The 14,706-nt window shown below is 37.4% G+C and overlaps 2 protein-coding genes across 9 annotated transcripts in view; one reads left to right on the top strand and one right to left on the bottom strand.

Moving 5' to 3' along the window:
• Positions 1 to 3,520, bottom strand: part of cux2b (cut-like homeobox 2b) — a 128,265-nt gene extending 124,745 nt beyond the window's left edge. For 2 of the 8 annotated variants that reach the window (XM_077561265.1, XM_077561266.1), the window contains exon 1: positions 2,950 to 2,990. Coding sequence is in view for 4 of the 8 variants with exons in the window: in XM_077561261.1 (XP_077417387.1) it covers positions 2,950 to 3,012 (63 nt within the window). In the remaining 4 variants the exon portion in view is untranslated. The other 6 variants (XM_077561264.1, XM_077561262.1, XM_077561261.1 and 3 more) reach the window with 5 other exon arrangements.
• Positions 3,521 to 8,318: 4,798 nt separating this feature from the next.
• On the top strand, positions 8,319 to 13,336 carry LOC144049085 (serine/threonine-protein phosphatase PP1-gamma catalytic subunit A). The gene is made up of 7 exons (XM_077561710.1): positions 8,319 to 8,755; positions 8,977 to 9,108; positions 9,200 to 9,430; positions 9,557 to 9,661; positions 11,633 to 11,856; positions 12,061 to 12,195; positions 12,692 to 13,336. The coding sequence occupies exons 1-7, from the start codon at positions 8,701 to 8,703 to the stop codon at positions 12,779 to 12,781; spliced, it is 972 nt and encodes a 323-aa protein (XP_077417836.1). The 5' UTR covers positions 8,319 to 8,700; the 3' UTR covers positions 12,782 to 13,336.
• Positions 13,337 to 14,706: the final 1,370 nt, after the last annotated feature.

Genomic DNA, 14,706 nt, shown 5'->3' with positions numbered 1-14,706 from the left:
AGGTGAATTATTCATCCTAGACAACTCAGAGGCACAACTCCACTGCGCCAACACTTCATATACTCATAACAGTGTGTAATGAGAAAATAAATGTTGCGGTGTTAACTGCTGTTATAAATAGCCCCTACTGTCACACGATAAACGCAAGAATGGCATTTTGGGTCGCACAACTGCTGTAATGATTATTCATTCTCTGACAGTGTAATCGCTTGCTGTTATGGTGTCACTTCAAGCCACACTGTAAGTGTCAGCCATGTGGTGGAAAAATAATGTTAGACTCAAATTTAACAATGATCACCTGAGCCATCTTAAAACGATGTGTCTGGGGGGGGGGGTGCATCTTGTTTACAAACACATTTGTGAGTATAAAGAAGTCACATTGTTTACATGCAAGACAACAGCTCAGCCACGAATATGACTTTAACAAACCTTATGAACATTATTGTGACAAGGGCAACGGTAAATGTCATTAGCAAAGTCACACTGAGTGTTTCTATGCATTGCACTAAAGCTTTTTCAAATGTTACTCATACTATACATCCAAACATGGACTACAATTTAAATTTGAAACTTTTCTGAATCAAAAGATGACTAATCTAGTTCTGAAGTGCAACCAACATTCAACAGTGCAAAGTGAAAGTGCACGATTCAGTGTTACATTTAATGTCACCCATTTTACCATTTGAAAAGTGATGAGTGCATATTGTAGCTACTCCTTGAATCAGCCATATTAATTATTACATTTTCTTATTTGGCAACAGTGAAATCATAAATATTTTTGTAAATCCGGATACAACGAGTTTTACAAGGGTGATTTTTTTTTTTAATTAATTTTATAAGGACATAATATACTGTGATTCTTTTGCACTTTAAGTTACCACTTTCGCAGATATTTTTTTAAGTACACTTACACTAAGTGAAGAGAGAGGCAGATAACAGATACAGTAGAGATTAGTTTGAAGATTTCAGTCTTTCTGTTTACACTGTCAAACTGATATTCATTGAACAATATGCTTATTGTTGCAGTTATATTTTACAGTGATAAAACTGCTCAGCATCAAAATTGATATATGATTGAGGGGAGAAAGCGTGTCACAGTACCATGCAACATAGCTGACTACCACTGAAACAACCTGCTTCAGTAATTGGTATCTTAAATATATACACGGGGAGGGGGTGCGGCTGGGGGGTCAGGACTGAGCTTTTTTTTTTATATATATAATCATATTAGGTGCACAATGTAACAATGTCAATACTAGACTTGCATCAAAATTTGCTTTTGCAAGAACTATGCTTATTTTTCAGACACTGTTGGAGAAGTAGGCCATTTGTTTATCAATGTTAATTATTGTGGTTGTAGTTTTACAATGCGGTGTTTCTAATTTTGGTTTCACCACATGAGACAACACATTTAACACATCTCTCAGTATGATGCAGTGCAGTTTCTGCAAACTACGCCAAGAATAACACGCAATATAAAATAAATGAGCATTATTAGCATTGGCTGATGTAGTTTTCTACTGAATCTAATTAGATGGCTCACGTGCAAATGATTATAAGACAGTATTTTGACAGATGTAGTTCCTGTATTGGATCTCAATATCATAAGATAAGGTCACACTTATTTTGCAGGCTGTAACGGTAGGTTGATGGCTGGGAATGTCGCGACGAGGCTACCCGGTGCAATTGGACGAAAAAGCTCGTTGAATGTTTATGACTATTTCTCGCTCGTGTTCGGGGAGAGAGCCAGCTACAACCGGATGACAGGGCGGTCCAGCGGCCAGGAGCTGCAATAACACGCGACACAACACACACACCAGATGTGATTGTTCCTGCACGGTTGGCTTTGGCGAGGGGGCGGGCTGCCATGCTCCTGTCATTTGTCATGATGCACGACATCAGTCAGACGGCGGAGATGGTGCCCTTGCGCCGGCCCTGGCTGATTTACAAACATTAGCGGGGAATACAATTACACAGCCCCCACCGCCCCCTGTTCGAGCAGCCCTATATGCGGCTTCGGGGGAGAGGGGGTTGAGAGGGAGGGGAGCGGAAACCACAGATGATTTCAACCAACATTGCTTTCTTGAAAAATATACAGCAAAAGAATAACAAAACCGCCTTGTAGTGTGGTTCGCCAATTCAACTTTGCGGCTAACGGTGTGGTCAAGCTACAAGAAACGATAGGCTACTGTATGTGTAATGTTAGTGTGCGATAAAACAAAGTGCTCACCTGCCACATTCCTCACGCTAGCCGTTAAGACACATTTCCGTGCTCAAAAAAAAGTCCACCAGATCGTTTGGAGGCTTCAAAGACGACGAGCTCGCTTGTTTGTTTGCTTGCTTGCTTGCTTGCTTATCAACGAAGAACCCCAATGTCCAGTCCACTCGTTGCGACCAACGTGCTTCCGTCAAATGTAACACTAGCAAATACCTTCGGTTTAAAAAAAAAAACTTGCACAAACTTGTCAGCTTGTAGACTGCAAACATCTAAAACGACATTAAATTTGGTTTGCAAGCTAAAGACCGGTGCAGCCAGTAGCACCGCGGCGTCCGTCGACACAAACCGCATAAAACACGAAGCTGTGTGAAAAGTTACCATGCAATACGAGCGACTCGACGGCGCATTAAAAGTTTCCGTGCATGTGAGCACAGCGGTGCGAGTGGCTCACGGTCGAGATTTTAGGGGGGAAGCAAAAATAACAGTGCTGTCCGCGGTGCTGATCCCAGATCGGTGTGGCTAGTCGAGGCTGTGCTGCTCCGCGGTCGCTCCGCGCTGATCAATGATTGAACCGAACAAAGGCAGAACACGGATCAATTTCTAATAAGTAGCGATGCAAAGCACGCCGCTTTCACTCTCACAGTCACCCAAAAAGACCCGAGACACTTCCGAGCACAACAGAACACTTGCTGCTGGAAAAATAAAGCGAAAATTAGGAGAATAGCACTAACCTGAAGCCGCCGTAGATCAAATTTCTTCCAATATTGAAACATCGATCCTACATCGGCGGCCATCTTGGGGGATATTGAGGAGATTTTTTTTTCAGTGGCTGCAATAAATATGTGGGCTGGATTCCCCCCAGTTAAAGCGCATTTATAGGCAGGGATGCCACTTTGACAAAAACACACTTACAACACGGCTCCGCCGATATGTTTGTCATCACGTCTCATTCGAATGTTTGGTAGAAGTACAAAAAAGAAGGGAAAAAAGTAGGTTTGGCAACACCACTTTAAAAGTAAACGCCGACTGATTGGGTCCGAGCTTCCGTCCACAACATTAACTGGACAATTGCACTTGATTTTGCTTTGGCAAAGTTATCAATACTGACGTGAAACCCGTGGCTAATCGATGGCGCCTGAAAAAAAGGAGAGAAGGAGATGATGAGTAGATCAGTGCAGTTCAGGGAATTTAGCCAAGCCCACTTACTTGTTTCTCTAGGAGCTCACTATCAGGGAGTAGCCAATAAAATACAAAACTGGGCCGTTGTCTTAATAGCCTATATTTAAAGTAACTCCCCCCAAAAAGTTTTTACTTTGCACATAAATTTAATTACACCTATCATCCCCAATATTACACCCCTCCCACTAAACTGATGCGTATATCATATTTTCAAGTAATCACCTGATGTGAGTTTTCATCCTTAAAATCATCTGATTAGAATATTATGTAAAATATAGAAGAGAATGTTTATGCAAAAAATAAAATAAAAATAAACTCACACTCCGTATCTCGAAAAGCTGTGATGAAATGCTTTGCTGTTTTATTGATCACTTATTTTATGTGTATTACTATTAATGGATAAAATTATAGAAAAGGGTGCTTGCATTTCTGATTATGTTGTTTTATGAGCATAGCCGGAGCGTTGTGTCAAATTATTCAAGTACAGGGAGGGATGTTCTTCCTTCAAGTAAAATATTGCTTTGGACATGCGCCGCACAAATCGGGTGATAGGTGCTCCCCCTGCTGATACTACAGGGTTAAAGGCAAGGCAATTGCCATTACTTTCATAATAACTTCAAGAGACCATAGTAAAGTTAGTTTTATTGATTTACACTTCCTGCCCGTGTTCTGATCACTATAACCTCACAGTTAACCCTCGGCTTGATATTCTATTTGAAAATAATGTCCCCATATTTTAGTACCTCGGGCTCGGGGTACATTCTGCTACAGGAAATTATTACATATTATTATTATTATTATTATTATTATTATTATTATTATTATTATTATTATATTTTTTATTATTATTATTTATGACTCTGTGGGTGAATCTAGACTATATTATTTAAAACAAATAAGGAATTGATGCGTCTGGGATGTTATACACTATAAATGACTGTCAGCAATTTGTCAAATAATTAGTCAAATATTAGATTAATATTAATTGTATTATTCAGAAGATGACAATAAACAATTAGTGTAAACAGAAACACGCATAGTGTTTTCTTGTGAATATATAGAAACATTTTGCAAAACATGAGTTCATCACAGGAGTAAAGGGTTCAAGTCAGATGAGAGTGAAGCACACAAGAACACACTATTCTAGGACATTCCGTACTGTCTTGTCTCATTTGACTCCTCTCGCTGTCTCTGTTTGGAACGCACCAAAAACACCCTCTTCAGCAAAGTGGCTGTTGTCAACAACATGGACACACACCTCTTAGGAACATTCTGTTCTGAAGTGGAGCATAGAGCAAATTCAAGTTCTGCTGCATCCGTTTGTAGAGGACATAACACCACATTCAGCATCATGACATTTTTCCAACCTCTTCCACCATTAATAAAAAGCACTGAAGCCACACATAATTGTTGTATTGTTCTATTATAATCTGCAAAAACTTGAAGTTTTCTGTTGTCTGCTAGGACCCCACGGTATGATTTCAATCATTGATGATAACTCTGGTTTTACTTGCATGGAAAATTATTTATTTATTTATTTATTTGTGCTATACAAAACAAACAAGTTATACATTGACATGAACTTAGTTTTTGTAAATGTTTGTTGATGTCTGTTCTAGGGAAGTAATTGTCGCTTGTCTACCCTGTAGTGCTCTTTATGACATGTTGAGGAAAAAAATGTAACTCTCTACCGCTCACAGATTTGTTCAAATGATGTCTACCTATACAATTATATCCACATAATTTAATGCAACATGATATTTAACAAAAGTAAGAACATTTAAAAATACAGCATTTATTTAATCCCTAATTAAGGAATGATGTAGAAAACGTGTGTGGTTTTGAGCTCTTTTTCAGATGGTGTTGAATACTGTTGGCTGGCGCCATCTTGTGAACACTATGGGTAAATGCATTAATTTGCAAATTACACTGGCACACTTTTGAACGTTCATGTACAAACCCAATTCCCAAAAAGTTGGGACACCATACAAATTGTGAATAAAAATGAATGCAATTATTTGGAAGTGCCAAATTTCAATATTTTGTTGAGAATAAAACAGATCACAGGTCAAAAGTTTAAACTGAGAAAATGTATAATTTTAAGGGAAAAATATGTTGATTGAAAATTTCATGGTGCCAACAAATCTCAAAAAAGTTGGGACAGGTAGCAATAAGAGGCTGGAAAAGTCAAACACAATTACACAAAAAAACAGCCGGAAGACCAGCTACCAATATTGAGGTCCAACAACAACAACAACATCAAATGGAGACCGCTTAATTATTTCTAATATTACACACTAAAACTTGTTTGTAAGAGTCTTGTGAAAATTGTAGAAAAACAAAGTTTGGTATAGGTCTTATTGTAGTATCGAGACTCTGGTCAATATAAAGTATAAAATGTAACAAAAATATAATGTGTGTTGCCTTCTAAAAACCGTGTCCACTTAACAACATTTGTGAAAACACATGATTGTTGCATCAGATCAACAGGTTTTTTTTTTGTAAGCCTTCTTAATTGGGTCTGTATATTCAGTCAATTGGATTTAGTTTACTTCATGAGCCTCTTTCTACACAGTGGTGAAATATTGTGAGAGAATGTTGCTTTTTAATGTCATTACATTTCACCTTGTTTATAGTTATGTACTGAGCTGGGTAGAAAAATACACGATAAGGTTCACGTTCCTCTGTTTCACTGGCCTCTCTAGTCTAATCACACCAGTGATAACAAACCAATACATTAGGTTGTTCAAGTGAACAGCATTTAATCCTTTTTTTCTTTCATTGATGATTGTTATGTCCCAACAGAATGATTACAATTGTAAAAGTGCTCTATAGAGGATCAAAGGAAAACAAGGCCTCCTGCAAAAATGGTTCGTGCTCTGCAGGACCTGTCCGTCCATAAAAAACACACCAGACAGTGACTCTAATCCACATAAAACAGCAGCTCTTGAGAAGCCTGTGGCTCCAAATGATTTCATTGCCTTGCTCTTATTTTGAAGTTCTGTGTCAGTCCTGTAAATAGCTCAACACAATCTTTGTCTTTGAGGGATTTCTGACCAAGCTGAGTTCAATGTGACATCTGCCATTCCTTAGGAAAGTGATTCTCAACCGGTGTACCATGAGAGATCATTAGATGTGCTGCAGGAAATTAGCCAATGTCAACTATTTTGACCAAATTATTTTCTAGGCGGGAAAAAAGTTTCTGTTAACTTATCTATCATGTAAAGTAACAAGCAAAACAATCAAATGTTCTTCTACTAAATGACAGAAGGTACATAATTAAACTGTAATCCACTTTTATGAATCGTTTTGCGAAGTGGTGCACCATGAGATTTGTCTAATGTGAAATATGTGCCTTCCCATGCAGTCTGAATATTTGCTAAATAAAATGACAGTTTTTGTAATCCATCCTTACCTCATGAAATACTTGTTTGTTACAACGTATTGCAACAATGCAGATAGAGAAGTAAGTTTGTAAATTCATGTGATGTCTCTGCAGGCACAGGAGAAAACCTGTGTTCTCCACATTGGACACTTAAGTGTAAGGAGACCAAAGAGTAGGCATGAATAAAATGTATTAATTGTACATTGTGCACATTAAAAACTTTAATAGACTGTTAACCTTTGCAGCCTTTCACTATCCTGGTAAAACACTGTTTCGATTACATGAATTACTTTCCTGACTGAAACCTTTGGAAATTGATTGATTGATTAATTCATTGATAGACAAACATATATATATATATATATATATATATATATATATATATATATATATATATATATATATATATATATATATATGTGTGTGTGTGTGTACATTGACACAACTGCTGCCAAAGGGATGAAAACACAATAAAGCCATTGGCTTATTTCCATCGTGGTCCCTTGACCACATACTGTAACTCATGTGCTGAGTTATTTCAAAGGCAAGGCTGCTAAACCTTGGACAAATCCTTTGTGTATTAAAACATTTTGTGTGTTTTGGACACCTCATACAGCCAGGTGATTGGAAATCCAGAAATTGTGACTACATTTGGGCTTATTTGGTCAACATTATAATATATATTTGGCTAGTAAGAATGCTCTACACCTGAAAAAAAAAAAAACTGTAGCCAAAAACTGGGTATATTTATAATTTACTGTAATGACCACAGCAAATGTTCTTTCTGCCTTTGAACCCAATCAATACACTTGATGAGGTGACAGTTTGAAATGTTGAAAGTAAATAATTCATGTTCTAAGTAAAAAACGCCTACGCTTAATGTTGCTGCTTAATATGTAACAGGAATAGAGAAAATATTGATAGAAAACAAATAGATTTATTTGACAACAGTTTCATTTTTTAAGATACAATTATTGGTCAAACGTACACTGCAGCGATGTTGTAGTGTTCCATAACATCAATGTAGCAATTTTATTAAACATTTTAGAATAAGTACAGTTTAAATATCACATTTAGCATGTTTGTTGTTTCACTAATCATATTCTTAAATACAATGATAAAAAGTTTCACATACTGACTCTATGTTCTCAGTAAAATAAAAATAAAAAACTTTATTTTTCTCCTCTGATAAACGGTATTTACGGTCTGTGGTTAACGCAATGAGCACAATAGAATAGTTAAAGTGTTGGAAGGTCACAAGTTCACAACCAGAAACATATGAAACAAAAATGGAGGCTACTTAGTGAAAGATGTTATCTTTTTAGCAAAATGACCAATGTCTATAGAAAAATTCTAAATCTATAACATCAATTTCACTTAAATTGTCATAAAACTATTATTCAAGATCTCTCTGTCAGCTGTTTGTGTTATTCTAAACTTGAGTCAATCTTAATATGACTGACATTATGTAAGAAGCAGTGGTCCCTCATTGCATAATCGCGTCCTTTTTAATGGCCTCCATTCCAGTAGGGGGCAGCAGCAAGGTTGATTCCCGAAAGCCGCAATCTCGTGTCTGCCGACCCAACTGCGAGTTTCTCAAGCCAAGGTGCGGCAGTGAAAAACAGTGAAGGGATCTTTGTGTAATCGAATGACCGTACACATTATTCCACCTTTCCGAGTACAGTAAAATCTAATATTTAGATGTAGACTTTTTTTTTTTACGGATACGTACATCGGTAATCTATTAGGTTGTTCGAGGGCATCCGAGTGGCTACATCGAAACAGGCTCCAACCTACATATTTGCCCTGCACCGGAAAACACACAGAAGCTAACGTTTGGGTGCTAATGCTAGAAGAGCTAGCACTTACCACTGAGACCTACATTCGACTTCGTTGATATTTTAACAGCAACACCACGATGGCTGATGTCGACAAACTCAACATAGACAGCATAATTCAACGTCTCTTAGAAGGTAAGAAAATTTCATCCCAAATGTTGTTAATCTGCTTGATAATGGTAGCGTACATTTGGCTAGCTGTTTGTCAACACTTTTCGGAGCCTTCCAAAACGAGCCGATGTTGATTTGCGATGTTCAAATATAAACTGCCACACACTTTTTTCTAACTTTCGATGCGTCTGTTTTGTACAGTAAGCGCGTCACATGACGTTTGTGGTATATTTTGTGTTTACCAGTGAGAGGTGCTAAACCTGGTAAGAATGTTCAACTGCAGGAGAATGAGATTCGTGGATTGTGCCTGAAATCCAGGGAAATCTTCCTAAGTCAACCCATTCTTCTTGAGCTTGAGGCCCCTCTCAAGATCTGCGGTAAGATGTGCAAATATATATGTTTCAACATTTTGTCTATGACTAATATTAACTCCAGCCCAACGTTAATCACTCTTCGTTTCTATGTCAGGTGACATCCACGGGCAATACTATGATTTGCTGAGGCTGTTTGAGTATGGGGGCTTCCCCCCAGAAAGCAACTACCTATTTTTGGGAGACTATGTGGACAGGGGGAAGCAGTCTCTGGAAACAATCTGTCTTCTGCTTGCCTACAAAATCAAATACCCCGAGAACTTCTTCCTGTTGAGGGGGAACCACGAGTGTGCTTCAATCAACAGAATATATGGCTTTTATGATGAATGTGAGTCATCTTGTATATGTTTGATCTTTCCTCAATGTGGAATGTCATGCTTTTTAGATGTTTGCCTTTACTTTACTTTACTGCTATAACTTAATTGAATTTGCTTTTTTTTGGTTCATGTTGCAGGCAAAAGAAGGTACAACATCAAGCTCTGGAAGACCTTCACAGATTGTTTTAACTGCCTCCCAATTGCCGCCATTGTTGATGAGAAGATCTTTTGCTGTCATGGAGGTGAGCGTTTGTTGTCCGGGCCAAAAGGAAATATTCAAAGAGCAAACTCGGATCAAAAGCTAATTATAAAAAAAATGACCATATTGTGACATTTAGGTGGCAAAGATAATGTGTTCATTTCCAAATACTGGTACTTTTTTGGGGTGGGTTGAGAGCACTCCAACTCCATGTCAGACATGTGCGCACAAATGGCACAATTATCAACAAAATGTTATTTGTAAACATATTGTAAAACACAACACTTCTCTGAGTGATTAAGTTATATTAGTATAAATGCACCTGGTCTGTGATGGTCTCAGAGGTCTGTTAAAACAATGCTGTGGAGCAAAAAGCATTGTTAAGAACAAAAAACACACCAGGCAGGTCCGGGATAAAGTTGTGGAAAAGTTTAAAGCAGAATTGGGATATAAAAATTTTTCACAAGCTTTAAAGATCTCCCAGAGCACTGTTCGGTCAATTATATTGAAATGGAGAGAATATGTAACATTTTTGCACATCTTATTTTTGTGTGTGTTTTATTTGGGGGGAAAAGTTTGAAATATTTAAATTTTGTTCATCTTCATGATTGTGTCCCACTTGGTTTTAGTTCTTTACACACAAAAATTCAATTTGATATTTTTATGTTTGAAGCCTGAAACGTGGCAAAGTTCATAAAGTTCATGTGGAGCTCATACTTTCGTAAGGCACTGTAATAATAAATGTGTTGTTTTTGGGGGGCGGTTAGGGTTAGCCGTAGTGATTCTGTTTACATCTGGAATGACCCAGATTGTCACTACTGCATATATGTGACACACACAGGCAGACGGCCAACAAGAGCAGCGGGAGTTTTGAGAGGAAAACAAAAATGCAAAAATAATATGATGACGTTCACTATTAAATTAGTCACATTTGGTTGTCAAAATAGTCGTGACTAGGGGTGTGAATTGTATAGTACCTGGCAATTCGATTCATATAAATTGATTATTACCATTTTTTTGTACTCAAATTTAGAAAATACTAATTAGTAAACTTGTACACTGCAAGATTTGTATGAAAATGTATTTATTTATCGGAAAATTCAGGCTTATAACTGAGCCACTGCATTTAACAAACAGGTTGCAGTCTGTTTCATGTTTTTAACAGCACTGAAATAAAATATTAAGGCTTACTGTTCCATTAATATAACATTCTTCCATGCTCAATGTGTGAATCCTAACCCTAAGTAAGACGTTTTGTTGAATATTCCCATAAAAAATTGGTGTTCAGAAATCGATTCGGCCGCATATCGAATTGATTCGAGAATTGCGCGCTATAATATCGCGATATATTGCTGACTCGATTTTTTTCTAACACACCTAGCCGTGAGCAGTTGACTATTGTTGCAAAGTTCACATGATGCATACTCAAACATTTGTTTGTGTTCAAGCCTTCCGTATAGGAAGGATTTAACCTGACGCGCAAAGAATGCACAATGTTGTAAAGTGACTTGACTGATTTAAGTGGATGAATTTGCATTGGCCGGGTTAAGGAAGTGCTTTTAGCTACATGGTGGCCCAACAGCCACTTCCGCCTTCTTTCTTTGTATTTGTGCGACCTGTAGGTTTGAGGCGGTTGTTTTCCCGCCCAGTTTACCAGTACTTAGAACCGATATCGTGTAATTTTTGCTGGCTGAATTTGAAAGTGGACTAGTTGCCAGTCAATCACAGGGATGAATTGGCTTCTTCATTCATTTCAAAGTTTCAAAATAGTTTTTAAAATTGCCGTGATGTGTTCACAAGAAAGCTGTATTTTCTTTGGAAAATCTAAATCTTTTGAATTTGCTGTAACAAATTCTTACAATTTGTTTTTAAAGCCAACATACTAAATAGTTACTTTGACGTCAGTCTTTTTCATTTGTCCTTGACTGAGCACTGTACAGTTTGTCAACTGAAGTTGAGCGAATATCACTCGTATCGCAATGTTTATTTGTACTTGTCTGCTCTTTTTGTACAGGACTTTCTCCTGACCTGCAGTCCATGGAGCAGATCAGACGCATCATGCGCCCCACTGACGTCCCCGACCAGGGCCTACTCTGCGACTTGCTCTGGTCTGATCCGGACAAGGATGTGTTAGGTTGGGGGGAGAATGACCGAGGTGTATCATTTACCTTCGGCTCAGAGGTGGTGGCCAAGTTTCTGCATAAACATGACCTGGATCTGATCTGTCGTGCCCATCAGGTAATTTTTGGACCATACAAATAATATGACTAAGACTGCGTTTACATTTCCTGGAGATGAGACTTCCGTGTTTTATCACCTGCTAACTACAACCCTTCATTTGCTTCAATGTTGTGTCTATAGGCATTCAGTAGTATAGATTTGAAAGTGCTTTGCATAGTGTGTAGAACTCTGAATAGTTTGCAATTTCTGTCTTTGCTGCAGGTTGTTGAGGATGGCTATGAGTTTTTTGCCAAAAGGCAGCTTGTCACTCTGTTTTCTGCACCAAATTATTGTGGGGAGTTTGACAATGCTGGCGCAATGATGAGTGTGGATGAGACCCTCATGTGTTCTTTTCAGGTAAGGTCCTTTGGCATTTTGCTTATTTATTTTTGGTTAGCCAAGTTTGTTAACAAATACTATATGTGCAGTGGTACCTTGACTTATGAGTGTCTCAATGTATGAGTTTTTCGAGTTGGCCTTCACTTGGTTGATTCATTTGGGTGGGCTGGAGCGTATGAAGGGAATTTCAATTGATATCAGTGGTGAATACTGATTTGATATACCAATAAATTGAGCGTCGGGCTATGTCTTGGAATGAATGAAACTCATATGTCAAGGTACCACTTAAGATATTGAACATATGACATGGTAGCTCAGCATTTTATAGGCCGAGCGCACTCTGTAGTTTAATTTAAGTCAGATGATTATTAATCATTAATTATGTCAGTCATACTGATTGCTTAATCTACGAATGTACATCAGGTAACGATTTAAGTTACAGTGCTCTTTTAACTGACGTACCATGCGGTATTTAATTTTCCCTTGTACTTTTTTTTCTATATGCAACTTGTAGATTTTGAAACCAGCTGAGAAGAAGAAGCCCAATGGCAGCCGTCCGGTCACTCCTCCTCGCAATATGGTCACCAAGCAAGCAAAGAAATAGAGTGTGGGTTGAGCGTGGGACAGTCACTTTTGTCACCACGTCTTTTGTCCTTTGCATTTGAGGGATTGGTTGACCTTAATGTTGCCAGTACTGTAAAGATGTCCACTTGCACCTTTTGAAAGCAAAATATGTTGTTTTGTCCACAGGGGTAAATTGAAATGTCACCATAAAGACCTCAGGTGTTTTGCACTCCATTTTGCAGCTACTCTTTGCCACATATGACTGTTTAACCATTTAAATCGTAACAATAATGCTACTTATGCACAGGAATGCCTTGTTTATAGCTGTGCACAATTTCAGTAGTTTTTTTCTTTTGTCATGTCATGTTTTTTCCATTCCTTCCCAGTAATGGAGATTAATGACCACATACAATAGAGACAGTTACAAATACCACTTAACTGTTCAATACTGAGTTTATTTAAAGTCAGTGTCTTGGAACATTGACTCATGGTATCTCCTCTTCACATTTTTATTCAAGTCTTGTGCTCATTGACATGACTAAACAAGCTCTCTTATAATGTCTAAATCTTTCTAATAAACCTTGGGTGTATTTAAGAGGGCTTTTTTTATTTTTTATTTTATTTTGTATTTATTTTTTAATGCATCTGCTTTCTAGTGTTGTTACTGTCGTGTTACAAAATGCAATACAACAGCAAACAAGTGCCACGAACACCATGTGGAGCAGTTCAAAATCAATATTTAATAAACATTTTAAAACTTTATATTCAACAGAGATACTGATTATTAAAGGTTAATAGGTGTTTTTTTGCTAGTTAAACTAGGCTTATTCTGACCAACCAGTCAGAGGATGGTAACATGGAATTTAAGGAGGAATTTGAAATCCTATTGGTTAAGAAAACAGTGCCATTAATAATAATGTATAATTTAGGTTACATCAGCCTGCACTACTGATTTTGAAGTGCCTGGGCAAATTAGATTGCCATGGCAACACATAAATGCTGAACTTTGGTTGTTCAAAACAAAAACATCCACAACAGTACTGAAGCAATCCAGTCAAGAGAAACTCAATGAAATGAGGAGAATAGATATTTGGGATTGAATACAATTTCAAGAAACAAATATTAGAATTCAGATTGTAAATGGAATTTAGTGCTTCTGATCAGGTTTAGGCCAACAGAGTCCTTGCTTGCCCTGATCTTCTGACACTGATAAAGCAGCAATCAGAACCTACACTTCAGGCGGAACCAGAACAGGCGCATGAGTGTTATGAGAAATCAATCATTAAATTATTATTATTATTATTATTATAATTGTGCAGTATAGTATGTATTATTTAAGTAACCGTTTCCTTGTCAGTGCATATATTAGTACATCTTAGCAATTCAAGTTCACAATTCAATGTAGCATTGTTGCCAAATAGAGATCCAAATTTGTTTTCCCACTGAGAGTCACATAAAGGAAGTGGGGGACGTCACTTTGTGTTTATGAAACATATTTTTGTGAATCCAGGCTAGACCTTCTTGTGTGGAGTTTGCATGTTCTCCAAATACTCCAGTTTCTTCCCACATTCAAAACACATGCATGTAAGCGACGAGCGATTCAGAGAATTAACTGATATATTGTAGCATTCCAGTGTGTTCTATTTTAATTTAAAAAAAAATCTTATTTTCTTTTCATTTTTTGTACAAATATCAAACTTGATGTGGTATGAATATACTCACATTTACAATTAAAAAACAAATCATCATTTAGCCTACCTTTTTCTTTCATATTTAAAATAAATTAAAATGTTACTTTTTCTAAAATATACAATTAAAAAAAAGAATCTCAACGGCGTTTAATTATATTATTGGAATGTGCCGCGTGATGCAAATGTCCCCCTTTGGACACCCCAGGATGGGCTAAGCTAAAAGTAATGCGGTAGTAATGACTCCTTATATGGCATGGATGGTTGCGTAAGTACG

This window comes from Vanacampus margaritifer, chromosome 3 (assembly GCF_051991255.1).
Source record: "Vanacampus margaritifer isolate UIUO_Vmar chromosome 3, RoL_Vmar_1.0, whole genome shotgun sequence".
NCBI classification, from domain to species: domain Eukaryota; kingdom Metazoa; phylum Chordata; class Actinopteri; order Syngnathiformes; family Syngnathidae; genus Vanacampus; species Vanacampus margaritifer.
This window is presented reverse-complemented; position numbering and strand designations above follow the sequence as displayed.